We start from the raw sequence: 15,444 nt of genomic DNA on the forward strand, positions 1-15,444 counted from the left end.
CCAAGAGCCCATTTAAGTACACATTGGTCTTATTTCTACTGTTTGCTGAAGCAAATGTTTTGTAATGAATTTTTCATGTTCACATTTTCCGTTCATTTTTAAAGAACTAAATCCTGAGGAATTTAGCTGTTTTAAAAATAATCCATTAATCAAAAAGTGTATGCAAGAAAATATGAAAATAATTTTAAAAATTGTCAGAAGACTGTCTGCCTTACTTAAGGCTATTAAAAGATAATTTTAATATTTTATTAGTGGATTTGGAAATGTCATGTGGAAGAAGAGAAAGATCTTGCATTTGACTTAACATTCTGTGGGAAGTTGGAACAAGGAAGAGGAAGCAGAGAAAGCATGATGTAGCCCCTGCTGTGACACATTCTATGCTTTCTGTAACATTGACTATTTTGTGCATTGCTAATTTACGTTATTGGTGATCTGGGGACCCACTGGGTATCACCTACAGATGAGGTCTCTACCAAAGATGATCTATTTATCTTTATTTAAAAGAGTTACATATTATAATTAACATAAAAGAAGATGTGTGTAATACCTAATAACATCTCTTGATCTGTTTTCATTTTTGGCTCATAGTCACAGCATTTTCAAAAATAAAACAAAATAAGTACAAATTAATGCATATACATTTCTTATACCACAACCAAATCCTTTATCAGGTTCTGTAGAACCTGACCTTCATCCAAGGATTTATATGTTCTCCTTCTACAGATTAAGTAATTCCTAAAATCAAGCTGATATTCATGATGATTAGATTTGCTGGAGCAAAGGTACCACATAATGTGAATAAGGATGACAGACCATATTTCTTCATCATTTTTAATTTTTGTTTTCTTAAAAAGCTCTTACCAGAAAGCTCTTACGGTAATGCTCACTGTGAAAATTATCGTGTTCTTGCTCCAGTGGAGTAAATTCTAAAATTAACTGGAATACTTATGGCTAAATTCCATGATATAGAGCTCCACTAAAATGTTTAATCTGAGAATTCTGGGATTGAAATGTGTGACTGGGAGCCTGGATTCTTTCAAAACCCAGTCATTTTATTTGACATTGCCATAATGGAGAATATTACAATAAATAATTTGTTTTTATTATTATTTATCTTAGACTTTGTAGAAGTTGAATGATCAAACAAAGTCAGTGTAACAAAAAACCTCACAACAGTTGTGTGGAAAGGAACTGGGCATCAGCATGTTCATATGGATCACAAAGGAAGACAGTTAGTGGAGATGCTGTTCAGAAAAGGATTTGTACCGGTCTTACTTTTCAAAGATTTTGCACAAACGGAAACAACTTCTTACTGTCTTACATCCTCTTTTTCCTAACTGCTGATTGGCAGGGTTTATTAGCTGCCAAAAAGAGATTATTATTGAGGGGGAAGGTATCCTGGTAACCTTTACTAACATGGAACAAATATGTCTCTCTCTTTTTTTTTTTTTTTTTTTTAAATAAATCTACTAATGCTGGAAAAATGAAAATGACACTCAAAGCTAGAATGATTGTTTTGTTGTCCTCAAATAAAGTACGTACAAATGTTTATTCTGCCAAAATAGCTGATAAAGCTGACTGCGCTATTGGAAAAGCAGTACAAATAACAGATGAAGATTAGAATACTTATTTGTATGGTGCTTCAGCTTGTTTTTGCCAGTATTACATTAGTCTCTCAGTCAACTCGCATGCTCTCTCTGCTGTTATCTCAGAACTGCTGGCTTGCTTCCGAATAGCCTTTGACCTTACAACTCACCTGACTGTTGTGAAATGCCTATTTGCCTATTCCCCTTAGATAAGTATAGGGATGTGCACAGTTCCTTCTAAAAATAATATTAAATACATTAAATGTGTTAATACAGAAGTATGCTGATATAAATTCATATGTTAATGGTATATCTGCACAATTTGACAAATCAATAACATTTCAGAATGGCTAAATATTCTGCTATATTTTCATCTCTACTCCGTTCCATAACCCTTTTCCACCTGATAGCCATTTGCATGTAAAATTAATTTTCATACTTGATTGTCCTGTGACTTTTTTCCTGAATTACTCTTCACAATGAATAAGAACTTCTATTTGAGAAAGAGTAGTAAAACACTTGGGCTACTGTTCTTCCTATGTTTGCAGCACTAACTGTTATGTTTTTTAAGCTTTTTGTTTGTTTGTTTGTTTGTTTGTTTGTTTTTTTTCAGTGATAGTATTTTCAGCTTTACTTACATCATAGAACAATGAAGCATAGGTACTGAGCAGGCTAAATCTCCAAGAGTACTTGTTGAATCCTTTGTTCAATTGCTCAGAAATATGAAACCTGAAACCCACAATGTAACTGTCACACCAAAGTGTGACAGGTAGATTTTTAAGACAGGTAGATTTTTAGCAATTTCCCTGTGAAGTTCAACATTTAAACAGAACAAACACTTTGATTGTGGAATATCTGATCTCTATTACAATTCTTTTGTTTTAGTGGTAAAGCATTTGTTGTGTGTTTCACCTGTACCTTAAATAATTCAGGAAAAGAGATGTTTGATTTTGTAAATTTTGTGATTCAGCAATTTTGGTTTTCGAAATAGAAATTTATGATTAAAAACATGAATTTTCACTTTTTTTTTTTTTTTTTCTTCTTCTTTTAGAAGGTGGTTAGAACAACTAGGATGCTGGCTTTAGGAATCAACATACCATGTAAATCCATTCTCTTTTTAGAGAACTCTATTTACTTGGACGCACCAAACTAGGGACAGGTATGGAAATACATGTACATAATCAACATTTATACTGAACATTTGAAATTCATATATATGTACATGTGTATACTGCACACAATTATAAATCAACATGTTTTCTTATGTATAATTGCCTGGTCACCCGCAAGAAATCCTAGTCCAGCATGTAAACATCCAGAAAATGTAAAGGGAGGTTTCTGGATGTTCCCTGTTTGGCTCAGGTAGGCTGTATAAAAACATTAAGCTCTGCAGCCTGTGTAAATAATGCTCCAACTGAATTTTCCACTTCTCATCCTCTCAGGATTGTAAGAGCCAGTGTTATGTGGTGTTGACTGTCTAGAACTACTAGACAGTGTAATATGTCTGTTTTCTTTTTATGAATTACTTAGAGTGCTCATAGGGTTCTCTAATCAGGAGAAATAACTACCAGTACTTGTTCAGAAAGATGGAAGAAAGAAAGATGTAGTGCTAAGAATAAAAAGTACTTTATACTGCAGAAGAACAAAAGTATATAACTTTTTATAGCTGCACCTTTATCTCTGTTTCATTTCTCATTTCTCTTTATATTTGCAAGATAATGTTTGTCCCAAAAGGGAAGAGAAGATGGGGGGGAAAAAGACACCCTTTCCTAATCTTTTACTTCACTTTTCCCCAGACACCTCTAAATCATTACTGTACAGCTACTAGCTACTTACTAGCAAATGATCCGGTTAGAATTTTTAGAGATTGATTATCTAAGGTATTTTTCTCTCAAAGGTTTTGTCAGCAGTGAAGCATTCATTTGTGTCCTTCAAACAGCTAAAAGCCTTAGAGATGTTAAAACTCTACTTTTTATTTTCTGGGCAATTTCTTATCAGAGGTAGATCTGTTGTATTTTTTCTGTAACCAAATAGATTATTTCTGTATTTAAACTCTTGTGGCCACAACATCATATTGGGGCACAAATATATATCTATGCAAAATTATTTTCAGGGTCAATGGGTTTTCAAATATATTATGCCATTTAGGTTTAGCACTTAGTAACTAGCTGTACTGGTTGTTACTGCTTTTACTGTCCATAAGCTTTCCAGCTCTGCTGTTCAGGCCCCGAATTTGCTATGTACTTCACTGTGCACGTACATAAAAAATGCTGAATGGTGAAAAGAGATTAAATGTGTAATGATTAACGCTTTCTTTTTCTTTTCTACATGCTTTATGTTATATTTCCTTTGGAGGTTAGGAATTCTGCATACCAGATAGTAAGTTTTGAAGTTAATAAGGACTTACTGAAATTTGTTTGAAGGGCGGTTCAGCCTAACCTCAGATACTGTGAAGGACCTGAGTACACTGATAGGCTTTAATTGTCCTGACCAGCCTCACCCAGTGTCTAGACCTTTCCTCTACCACGACTCCCTGCACACCTCCCATAAGCAGGAGGTTCCATTTAAGCTTCAGTGTCTTGTACCTAGCTGATCTTAGTCCTTAGTCAGATCCTTAGCTGATCTTAGCTTCTAAGCTATTGCTTGGCTGTTCTGTATTGATCTTACACTGGTGAGGTTACTGCCTGGCCTGTGGCATGTTGCAATGTGTCACGTCAGCCTGCCTGGCGCTGCTGCCCTGGCCACCTATGCTGCTGTTCTTACTCAGACTGATTGCTGTGTCTGTATTCCAGTGAATTTTAATTATTGTACTTGATTTGATTAGGGTATTTCACATTTTCTTCTAGCTGCTCAGAAACTCCTGAAACATAACTGTAAATTATGTTTTTCTGTGGGTAATTCTTGATGATGTTCCAGAAGACTTTGCTGTACCATTAAATGAGTGCAACAGTAAGGTAGAGGGGAACTTTGGCCAGTTCGTATTGATTGTTTCTGGAATGGCTGATATGAAAGAAGAATATTCACTTTACCCCTTCATAAGTTGGTAAGTAAATAATTTTATAAGGAAACAGTCTGTGTAGCTCCAGGAAACTGCCATATGAATTACGGGAAGATTTGGAGGACCTTTTGTGTGCTTGTGTGGGGAAAAATGAAATTCAGCGTTATGTCAGGCTTGATGTGCCCTCATTCTCTTATCGTGGTTATTCTTTCTGTAATCAAAACCTGTTTACTTATTGTGTCCCTGCCCAGTGCACTAATGAATATTTGCTGTTATTCCTGTGTTTGCATCCCTTTGACAGATTTTTTTTTCTGTGACGATAATGAGATTGAAAGAAAAGTAAAGCAGACTCAGTGCACTTAGTCTGTACATTTGATGCATATTGGGATACACAAAGTATATATAGAGAATAGCTAAAATTATTCATTATAGAATAAAAATAATTACTTAAGGCTGCTTATTGACCAGATGTTTGACTTTTTAAGGAAAATGAGAAGTATGTGGCTTTTTTGTGTGTCTCTGCTGCTATCTTGCTACAGTGAATTTGAGTGTATTCGGCAATTTTGGCCAAGTTTTGATAATGTGGAGAGGTATTATGTTCCTGCAGCTGTTGTAAAGGAGCTCACCAGGTAAAGCAGAGACAAAGACGCTGGAGCACAGTGATACCCTTGGGAGAAGAGAGCATTGTCCACCAACTAGTACTGTTTAAACCAATCTTCAGAACTATGTGATTGTGCTAATGTAAGAGGAGTTCCTGTCAACGTGGAATTGGTGCCTTCTATGAAGCATGGGATAAACTAACCCCTATTTGGAAGGGGTTACTGAGGACCCATTTGCTGTGATGGGGGAAAAAATGGAGAAAAGACAAGGCTTTTGTAAATTACAGATGATGAAACTCTTTGCATGGTATATAATTTCTAACTTTAAATCTTTTGTTACTTTATTCCTAACTCACCTTTATGTACTACAGCATAGAACACAACCAAAATAGATTATTATTGACAATGGTATTTTGGACCTTAAATTCCTTTGAATAAAAAATGTCCATGTGTAGCATCAAGTTCATGTTTTTGGTGGACTACCCACTAGTGCAGAATACTTTGTGTTACATGTGGAGATGTAACATTACAAAACTGTTTACAATCTATGTTACAACCTTTTGGTAAGTATAATTTTTTGAGTAATGTGATATAACAATATTATTCAATCATTTGAAACTTAAAAATGCTTTACATGAGCTTGTAACAATCAGGTAATAATTAAGTGCAACAGTCAGAATACAAGAGTTTCAGAATATGGTAAGCTGTTTCCTCAGGCCATGCACCACACAACTGATGTTAAAACTACAAATATTCTTATACTTCACTCAGAGACTTGATAATCAAGACTGAAATGTTCTGCTTCCCACCACTTCGGTCTCTCCCTCTTCCACAAAACCACTGAGATCCTCTTCTAGTGCCTCACATATTCTGCTAGAAAGCAGAGTAATTTGTCCTGGCAGAATGTGCTACAAACCAACTTCCAAAATCCCATTTGAATTGGTAAATCATTATGAGCAGATCAAAGTTGCTAGAGACTGGGAGAGAACAATTTGTTATTCCTATAAACAAAATAGAAATATATCAAAATGTAGTTGATCCTAAAAAATGGGGCTGAAATATTGGATATTGAAAAGACATCTAGGATAATTAGTTTCAGTAAAAGCATGACCAGTTTCACTGTTGATGAAGTTGAGTGAGAAAACACAGAAAACATACTAATAAAATCATTGGGTAACTCTGAGTAGTTTCTACTTTAAAACTGTAGTTTGTTCATAGTCATAGTGTCTCAACACTAACTAAACAAATAATTTTTCTCCTATGTAAAAGCATTTGTATGCTTAATTTTTCCTTTCGTTTTCCAGTGTTTCTCTAAGCGAAGTCTGAGGCCGAAGAGGACTGTGTTGTGTAGGCATTTAATCAACCATGGCAGAATTTCTCAGAAAAGATGAAAAAGGTCTAATGCTAAATATAAAAAGAATCCAGAATGATTTGCAACATACCAGAACTGTCACTTCTACTTCTCACTGGATTTTAAAGTATGTATTTATAGCATGAAAGCAAATACATTATTTTCAGAGAATTTTGAAGTAACTCAAGTACCACAAGAAATCACAGAAATCTTAAAAATCAGTCATGCCTTTTAATTATTTTTATCTGAATCATGTTCTGTGTGGATTAAGATTGTTTGGCAGTTACTGGATAGATGGCTTTGGGCATAGTAAAATATACTTTGGACTTAAAAAAAAATGAATCACTTAAGTGTTTAGTATTAGTCAAATACTTGTATTACTCCATTAAAGCAATTTTAAGCTTAAATTCATTTATATGGATCAGGACTGTGGTGATTTCATTAAATTGTGACTGACTAAACCCTGAAGTGTGGATTGTGACTCACTGAATTAAACCTAAACCCCTTCAATGGAAGAAGGCTCAGTGAAGATGGGCAAAACATGCCCACAAAGCTCACAGGCTAATGCAGATGTGACAGGCCACAGCTGCTGCTAAGAATCTGACTTCCCTCAACACATAGGGGACCTTTGTGAGGGTAGCTTTTGTTGCAGATAAACAGCTATCAACAGTTGAGTGCTTTAAATATTTCTCCTCTGGTTCATGAGAAGAGAGTGAATGTGGCCCGGAGTTAGCCACATCAGTTTTTGGGGAAGGGAGGGAATCCCTCCCTCAGTAGAGTATTAAACACTAAACTAGAGAAAGAATTTCAGAAAGAAAAAATGGGTTTGAGCTGGTTTCAACCCATGGATTCCCTCTTGGTAACAGAGGATACCTCGTGTCATGTCAGCGAGTGTATTATTGAGACTGGTATTGTAACTGAAATGCGTATTGCAGTTGCTATGTTTTTGTTAAGCTTAACTTATACTTGTAATGTATTTTCATTACAGCCTTCAGGACAAGAATTATTTCTATTCAGACATGCACTAGTCTTTCTACTGCATGTAGTCAATCTACAGCTAGGTTCCAAGGCAGCTGACGCACGACTTACACAGTATTTGGGCTTATGCATTTATTTTAAGGAGAGAACTGAGCTTAAGTTTACATAGGTGGTTCCTGACGGCTTCAAAGAAGTGTTAAGGAATTTTTATTGTACCCCTTGAGGCAAATTAACAATGTTTGTGGTTAAGTATAAGGAGATTTAATAGGCAACGCATTGGACAGAGTCTTGGTGCCGTATGTGGTTCTACAGGGAGTCTACAAAGATGCGGCGTAAGCAGATTCTTTATATACACTTGTGCCAGTAGCAATTGGATTGGTAGAAGGCAATACTGTGGCATTTCTAATCAGCATGGAAATCTATGCTCCCTCATATAAGGTTGTACCTCTGGTGTTCCTGCTTCTGTTGTTTAACCTGAGTCTGGAGTTAGGCCTACCTGCTGCCAGGTCATGTCATTGCTCTGTTGTGAATTGCCATTGCTGAGCAGTTACAGTTTGAATTTTCCCTTTTATAAGGTGTATCAAGATTTTTTTTTTGTTTTGTTTTTTAAGCAGCTGTTTTTGTATACTAGATGGTTACTGCCAAACTACTTGAGGACTTTAGGCACTCTGATTCAGACCTGAATGAATAGCTGTCCCAGTTCCTCTTCTCAAGCACCTCTCTCTGCTCCTTCTTTCTGCCTCATGCATTATATACAAAGATCTAGAAGACACTGGCGAGTTAACCTTGACCAGCTGTGAGTTGTTCACTCAGCTGCTCTCACTCCCCCTTATCAACAGGAGAGGAGTGAAAATTGGATGGAAAAGCAAAGGTCAAGACAAAGACAGAGTGTCTGCTTACCAGTTACCATTACAGACAAAACAGACTCAACCTGAGAAAAAGTAATGTAATTTATCATCAATTTAAGATTTGGCTAGTGGAAAACAACACCCCTCACCTTCCACTCCACCCTTCCTTTTTTTTTTTTTTTTTTTTCTTTTTCAGGTCCTTTTTTCCAACTTTACTCTTTTACTCCTGACTCCTCTACCCCTCCTGAGCCCCTGAGTGGTGTGTAGGGCACGGTAGTGGTTAAAGCCAGGACATAGCAAAGAAAATGACACTTTCTCTGCCACTCCTCCCTCTTCACACTCTACACATTCTTCAGTGTGAACCCTCTCCATAGGCTGCAGTTTTTCAGGATAAAAGTTGCTCCAGCATGGGCTCTCTATAAGCCACAGTTCTTTCAGGGCATATCCACCTGCTCTAGCATAGGGTTGTCCGTGGGTAGAGCTAGTCTTGGTGTTTGTACTAGTGCTTGCTTTTTTTTTTTTTTTTTTTTTTGGTTTTGTTTTTATTCCTCACTCTGTCTGTGTGGAGTTTTCGCCCTTTCTTAAGCATATTTTCAGAGAGGTGGCACCGACTTCCTAGGAAATTAATGTCTGTTCTGCCTTTCTGTAGGGTGAGAAGCAGAAGATCTAAAATACACTTTTCTCAACCAAAATGCATCATCCAAAGGGTTTCAAACCTGTTGATAAATGATTTCCCATATAATTTGGGCAAGGAAATATTACCAATTATGTACTAGGGCCTTACCTACAAAAGAAAAAAAGTACGCTCAGGAGAAGGAGCCGGGGTTTGTCTTGCCAAGCTAAACAGCGTAATTATGACATTACAGTAGCACGTCTCCAGTGCTCCAGTGTACTGAAAATGAAAATTTTCTCCTGCGTTCCTGTTTTTTTTTTTTTTGTGGACGGGTCTCAAAGGAAATGTGTGGTGTAGAAAAGACCTTTAACCCATTTTTATGGCAAGTGTTACGTGTCAGCTGTCTTCCAGGGAGGCTGTCCCAAAATTGCCTGAATTGAGAAGGAGACTACTTATGCATGTGTAACTGAAAGGGTTTTCTGTGCTGTATTCTGGGCGAGCATCTGACCTAAAGGCAGGCTGGGCTTCCTGCCTCGTGCCCAGACAATCTGATGCACAGATTCCAATTTCTGAAATGTTTTCTTCAGCAGTGCCTAGGTACCCAAGTTCTCTCATGAATTGAGGCTTCACTATTTTAAGTGTTGGATTAGGGATCTAGCGCTGCTCCTGCTAAAAGAGTTCTTTATGTGGAATTTCCTACTGGTAGAAGAGTAGATTGTGGTGACTAAGGGGTGAGAAACAGGAATTAGTATGTTCTGCACTGTACTTTGCAAAGCTTATAAACAATTTTCATAAGTAACATGGTAACAGCTCTTGCACCCTTATCCAAAGCTGCTAGGATCTGAGAAGCCTAATTTTGCTGCAAGCTGAAGTAGTGAGATATGAATAATGCTTCGCAGTGCTGTGTTCAAGGACACAAATTTCCGGCACCTCAGAAACGAAAGGAGAAACTAGCAGTGGGGACACTTAGAGAACAGAAACTGAAAGCAGATGGGATGGGCGGTGGCAGTGCCTTAAAAGAGGTGTGCCAGTAGGTGCAGTGGTGAGCAGGGCTCTGCTGCAGATCCCAGCCCAGCAGGGCTGTCTTAGAGGCTGCGTGTAGGGTCACAGCTGGGGCAGGAGGTAAGGCTGGGTCTGGGCTCACAGTTAGTTTTGGGGCTGAGAATGGGACTGGGGCTAGGACTAGGGTTTGGTTTAGTTCTGGAGCAGGGACTGAGTTTAGGCAAGGTCCTGGAGCTGTTGCTGGTGTTTGCATTAGGGTTACAGTTGGAGTTGTGCGTTGGACTAGACGAGATGGTTTGACAGCATATGAGGAACATCAGGGACGAGGCAAAAGAGCAAGGGGAGGGTGTCTGAGCCAGCCAGTTGCTCCTGCCTGCACCATGGCCCCAGACACCTTGGGTGGCATATTTGGGGGGTTAATCATAATCCCTGCTATCATGCAAAGCATAAACCAAATATGTAATGGTCTTGATAGTCTTTGGTAAATTTTAGCAATGACAAAAGCTGATGTTTTCCTTATAATTTATAAAAAAAAAAAAAATAATATTTATTTAAAAGCAAAAATGTACCATGGGAATGCTCACAAAATGCTTTCTGATTTTTCCTCAAGTTTTATTCCAGTCTGAATATGTAGTAGATAATTTAGTGGTTCAAGCCACAGAGCATGCCATATTTCCTGAATTTTGTCTCTTGATTACTTAGTTTTCTTTTTTGGATACAGAATCAAGATCTGTGATGGATTCTGCAGAAGATCATTTCAAGAAGGTTGTTCGTGACACCACAAATGGAAGTACGAGTAAGGATGATAGTGATGATATGGATAGTGACGTTATCGACAGTGAGGAAATAGGCTTCATTTCAACAAAGAAAAACAAAGAGGGTGGGAGTACAAGTGACCATGATGAGGGGGATGAGACCAGTGACAAGGCAGAAGCAGCTGTTGTGCAGATGCTTAAAGAAAAGGAAGACAGAGAAAAAGAAGTTGAAGACCCAGATTATGGTAAAGTTTATAATATCCTGACCACTGAAGAAGTGGCACAGAAGGAATCACAAACTGAAGGCGAAGATTTCAGAGTTCTTCAGAATGAGTGGGATTCCAAAAGCCCTGGTGAGGAGCTGCTGTCATCTTATTTTTTTGTCCAAGTATTTTATTGCAGAGTCTGACCTTTTGATTCTTTTATAATTAACCAGTGGGTTATGGTTTTATCAATAAGTGTATGTGTGGTTCTTTTAGAAATAAGAAAGCATCTTGAATTTCTGAAGATTTTGAAGCTACACGTTTGGCCGTCCCTATCAAGAGCTCGGTAAGTACAGCAGGGTTCACTGAAAGAAATAGAATAAAAGGTAGCAAAAACAGTTTCTATGAACCAAGTGCGCATCAAAGGGTATTATTTTTTAGTGCGGCTATATTCTTGTCACCTAGGCTTGTGGAATACCTGGAGACATAAGCATATTTAGGATTTAGTATTTCCCCAAGAACATGAAGTTTGCAGTTCTCTCTTGGGCAGTATTTCTCATAGAACAAACCCCAGCTTCTACGTAAGTGCAGAAATGAATGAAGGGTGTCATGCGATAGAAACCTCAGATGCTAAAAAAGTATTGAGAATTGTAAAGGAGACTATTGCTTATACATCCAGTAACTGAAAGGATTACAAGCTATTTGGCTCTGAACTTAGATCTGAGAAAGATGGCTTTCTATTGATTTAATTCATATATTTAATGTATAGTTGATTTAATTAATAAAAACATTTATTAAGCAAGTTATTTTATAAACTATCAGAAAACAAAACAAGCTTCCCTGTCTCATGTTCCCAACTGTCTTGGAATAACATTATGTACACACTACTTTTTTTTTCAGGTATGTCAGTTTGTTAAAAGACTTCGTTGAGTCTGAATTCTTTGTGATAGATGGGGATTCCTTAATTCTTATGTTGTTAAATGAGGAAGTACAGTATCTAAACTTATTCTACCTAATTGAATGCTTCTTGCAAGACTTCACTCAAAGAGGAGCAAAATATATTGTTGTTTTCTTCAAGGTAATGAACAACTAACATTATTTGTTTTTTGTTTACACTGTTACACCTTTAAAAGCAAATGCTTGATTCTAATCAGATTCAGGAAACTTCAGTATGTCAACAAATAAGGAGATTTGTGACATTCGCCTTCTCTGGAAAAGTTTTAGAAATTCAGTAGCATTATAACTCATACAATTTTTTGCTGCACAACTTGCCATTAAATGTACAAAAAATGGCAGGTACCTATATTGACCTGTAGGAGATTTTAAACATGATTTTCTTGATTAATTCAAAGCTGGAATCCTACGAAGTTATTTATAATTATTTTAATGGCTTTGCATTTTTTTTTCCTGACATGAAAAAACCTTTGGAAAGAGGGAAAGCTCTCTAGAAACCAAAAAAAGTAGATCTGCGATGAAGCATACAGGGAAAAATAGAACTGGGTAGTAATCATACTTTGCAAATGTGGTATACTTTTAACAAATAGTCAAATTAGATTTTAACAAGACATCTTAATTGTTAATTTCTCAGCTTTTGAGGTCTGATCATACTACCTCAGTGTTTTTTTTTTTTGACATAGTTTTACATTTATTTACATACCTATATATATTGTATGCCTATATGTAGCCAGCTATATCAATTGCATTTATATACCTGAAAATAATTTTTGGTTGAATTTGCTTGACTTGACTAGAGCAAAATTGCTAACAATGTACAAAGGAATTGCAATGATGTGATATAAAATAACGTGATGTTCAGAAACTCTGTAAATAGAATTCAAATATATAAGTACTATACTTGCATAGTATTTATGCAGTCTGAATTTGAATACGACTTGCTGGAATGTAACTGAATACTTTCATTGTTCTCATTTGCTACAGGATGCAGAGCAGATGTACTTTCCCTATCCTCATTTTCTTTTCTTACGTACTGCGTTAATAGAACACCTGAAGCACAACACATGCACTACTGTTCATACAGAATTTTCCAATTGTTTATCACCAGCATGGGAGATTTTCCTGAAGAAAAGCTATCCTTATTTCATCATTGTATCTGACATAGGATTGACCTCTCTCCAAACCAACTATTTGACTATTTTTATTGCTCATTCATTGTCAAAGAAAATCACTATTGTACTTGCTTCAGGACAGGAATGTGATACTCTTAGAGTTTATGGGTATCATCTTCAGAGTATGGGGAAACACAGGTTATTTTTTCAAAAGGTAAATTTTACAACTTCTTTTTGGTTTTCAAACAACTTCTTTTTGGTGTTAGTTCTACTTAGTGGATTTAATTAAAATATCTGTGTGAATATTATATATATATATATATGTTATACATAATATATATATATATATAAAACATACATATGTAATATATATATGTTATATATATTAAAATCATAAGACACTGATACATGGCTCATCTGATGATGCTCCAAGAAACATATCTGACGGTCTAAGAAACATGTAGATGTAGAACTTAGTAGTGTGGTTTAGTGGTGGATGGTCAGTACTAGGTTAGAGGTTGGACTAGATGGTCTTAGAGGTCTTTTCCGACCTGAATGATTCTATGATTCATCCAATGATCTTGAAAGTTTTAACAGGAAAATACTGTGATTGGTACACATTTTTAAGCCTTAATTGACTTTTAATGTTATGGAGTAGACTGGCATTTAAAGGAGTTTAATTCAGAATAAATGTTTATTGGATGCTGAGGTGTTTTTTTGGTGGGTCTGTGTATATGTGTGTGTGTGTAGATATATACATATATATATGAGAATGGTTTCTGTCAGTGTCTGTGGCTAGTAGTCCCTGAGGCATTGTATTTGTTGACTTTTGCATATGATTTGCCTTCTGCACTTCTTAGTATGAAAAAGATCTGCGATGTGTCTGTGAAGCCATAGTCAGGTACGAAGCACCATCCCTGTGTCTGTATGGACATCTCAAGCTAAGCCTGAAAAGTGTACAAGAAGAGGTAATTTTACCCCTTGCATCCTTTTCTGTTTTCTTCTCAGATCAACTGTCTCTCTCTATTCCTTTAACTGAAACTCTGTCCTAGCCAGAACTGGGGGCTCTTTCACTTATCCTGAAGTGACACCCTGAGAACAGGGAGGTTCCCTGTGTGCCCACTCTTCACAGCAGCTTGAAGCTTGCTCTTCCTTTGAGGTTCATTTATGTAAGTTCATTAAAGTAGGATGCTCCACCTGGAGGCTGGTGGGATCTATTGTGTCAGATATTTTCACCTTAGTGACTGCTTTTGTCTTGTAGAAGATGGGAACTAGCTTATTCTTTAATCTTGTTCTACAAAACTGTAACCTGAAAAAAAATAAGTGTTCACATGGAATCATTATCACCTTTAGTGCATAACATGCAGTAATATACCTGTACCAGTTTCCTGAGCATGTTGTGACTCCATGTCTGCTCCCGCTGAGAATGATAGGAGCTGTTGGCTTCCTTGGACTTTAAAGGGATTGGTGCTGGTCCAGCAAGCTGAATTTTCAGTCCAGATAAAAATGCTGCTGCTCGTAAAGCATTTTAAAGTCAGTAGAAACACAGCTGCCTGGCAGCTGCTGCTGCTATTTCGTTTTATTATAATTATCTTTCCAGAGGCCAGCTCAGTAATGAGATACACTGGGAGCAGGAACCCTTCACTGCAGAGCGAAGGCAGGCAGCTGCTCCCTGCAGTTGGGTGGTCATGGAGGTTCCCTCAGGGGTGGTGGGTCAGTGCCCCACAGCCAGGGCCCATCCCAGTGCCCAAGCCAGGAGCTGGGTAGCTCCAGGCCCAGGCATCGGGCCTCCCTCTGGGGAAAGGGACAGGCTGAGGCTGGGCCAGGATGTGGGTCTTTGAGGCTTTGGGGACCTGGAGACAGGCCCTGCCACCCTGCTGTGCTGTTGCTGGGATAGGGACTGACAGCCCATGGGGACCTGGGTTCTGAGCAGGGTACGGGGAGGCCCAGAGGCAGTCAGGGCTGGCTGTTGGTGCCCCTCATGAACCCGGCCCAAGGGAGGCTATATTTACTAATGACTATACACACTTTTACTTTTGAGTTTCCAAATCTTTTATTTATTTATTTTTTTTCCCATTCTGTGATGGTACTCTTTAAGGAATAAAACATGTCCTTCATTTGGTAACTGTTATTATAGCAGTAATTTGTGCTATTAATAATGTTGCGATTGCAGGTTTGCCGGACTATCCCTCTGTTGAAACAGCTGTGGCCTGAAGGATCTGACATTCGGCGTGTAGTCTGTGTTCTTGCTTGTGCAGTGGGGTTAAAAATATACAGTGATATGCTGACAAATGCACATGCTTCCATGGGAACAAAGACAGAGAAATCAGAAAAAGTAAGAATGCTATATATCTTTTCAGCACAGTGACTTTAAACATTTTGCTAACAGAAGAGATGCTTCTTCCAGATCCCAAGCTGAAGAGAGGGTCAGATGCTTCATTTGAT

General features: G+C 37.5%; 1 protein-coding gene across 1 annotated transcript in view; it reads left to right on the forward strand.

The window, feature by feature from the left end:
* Positions 1 to 7,378: 7,378 nt before the first annotated feature.
* DDX60 (DExD/H-box helicase 60) overlaps positions 7,379 to 15,444 on the forward strand; it is a gene marked incomplete at its 5' end in the record, with an annotated part of 43,578 nt that continues 35,512 nt past the window's right edge. Inside the window, 7 exons of the mRNA XM_084286055.1 lie at positions 7,379 to 7,460; positions 10,697 to 11,083; positions 11,210 to 11,279; positions 11,834 to 12,011; positions 12,872 to 13,213; positions 13,860 to 13,967; positions 15,173 to 15,334. Of these exons, the coding sequence (XP_084142181.1) occupies positions 7,379 to 7,460; positions 10,697 to 11,083; positions 11,210 to 11,279; positions 11,834 to 12,011; positions 12,872 to 13,213; positions 13,860 to 13,967; positions 15,173 to 15,334 (1,329 nt within the window). The remainder of the gene's footprint in view (positions 7,461 to 10,696; positions 11,084 to 11,209; positions 11,280 to 11,833; positions 12,012 to 12,871; positions 13,214 to 13,859; positions 13,968 to 15,172; positions 15,335 to 15,444) is intronic.

Source organism: Netta rufina, assembly GCF_964035555.1.
Source record: "Netta rufina genome assembly, chromosome: 4".
Classification (NCBI taxonomy): Eukaryota; Metazoa; Chordata; class Aves; order Anseriformes; family Anatidae; genus Netta; species Netta rufina.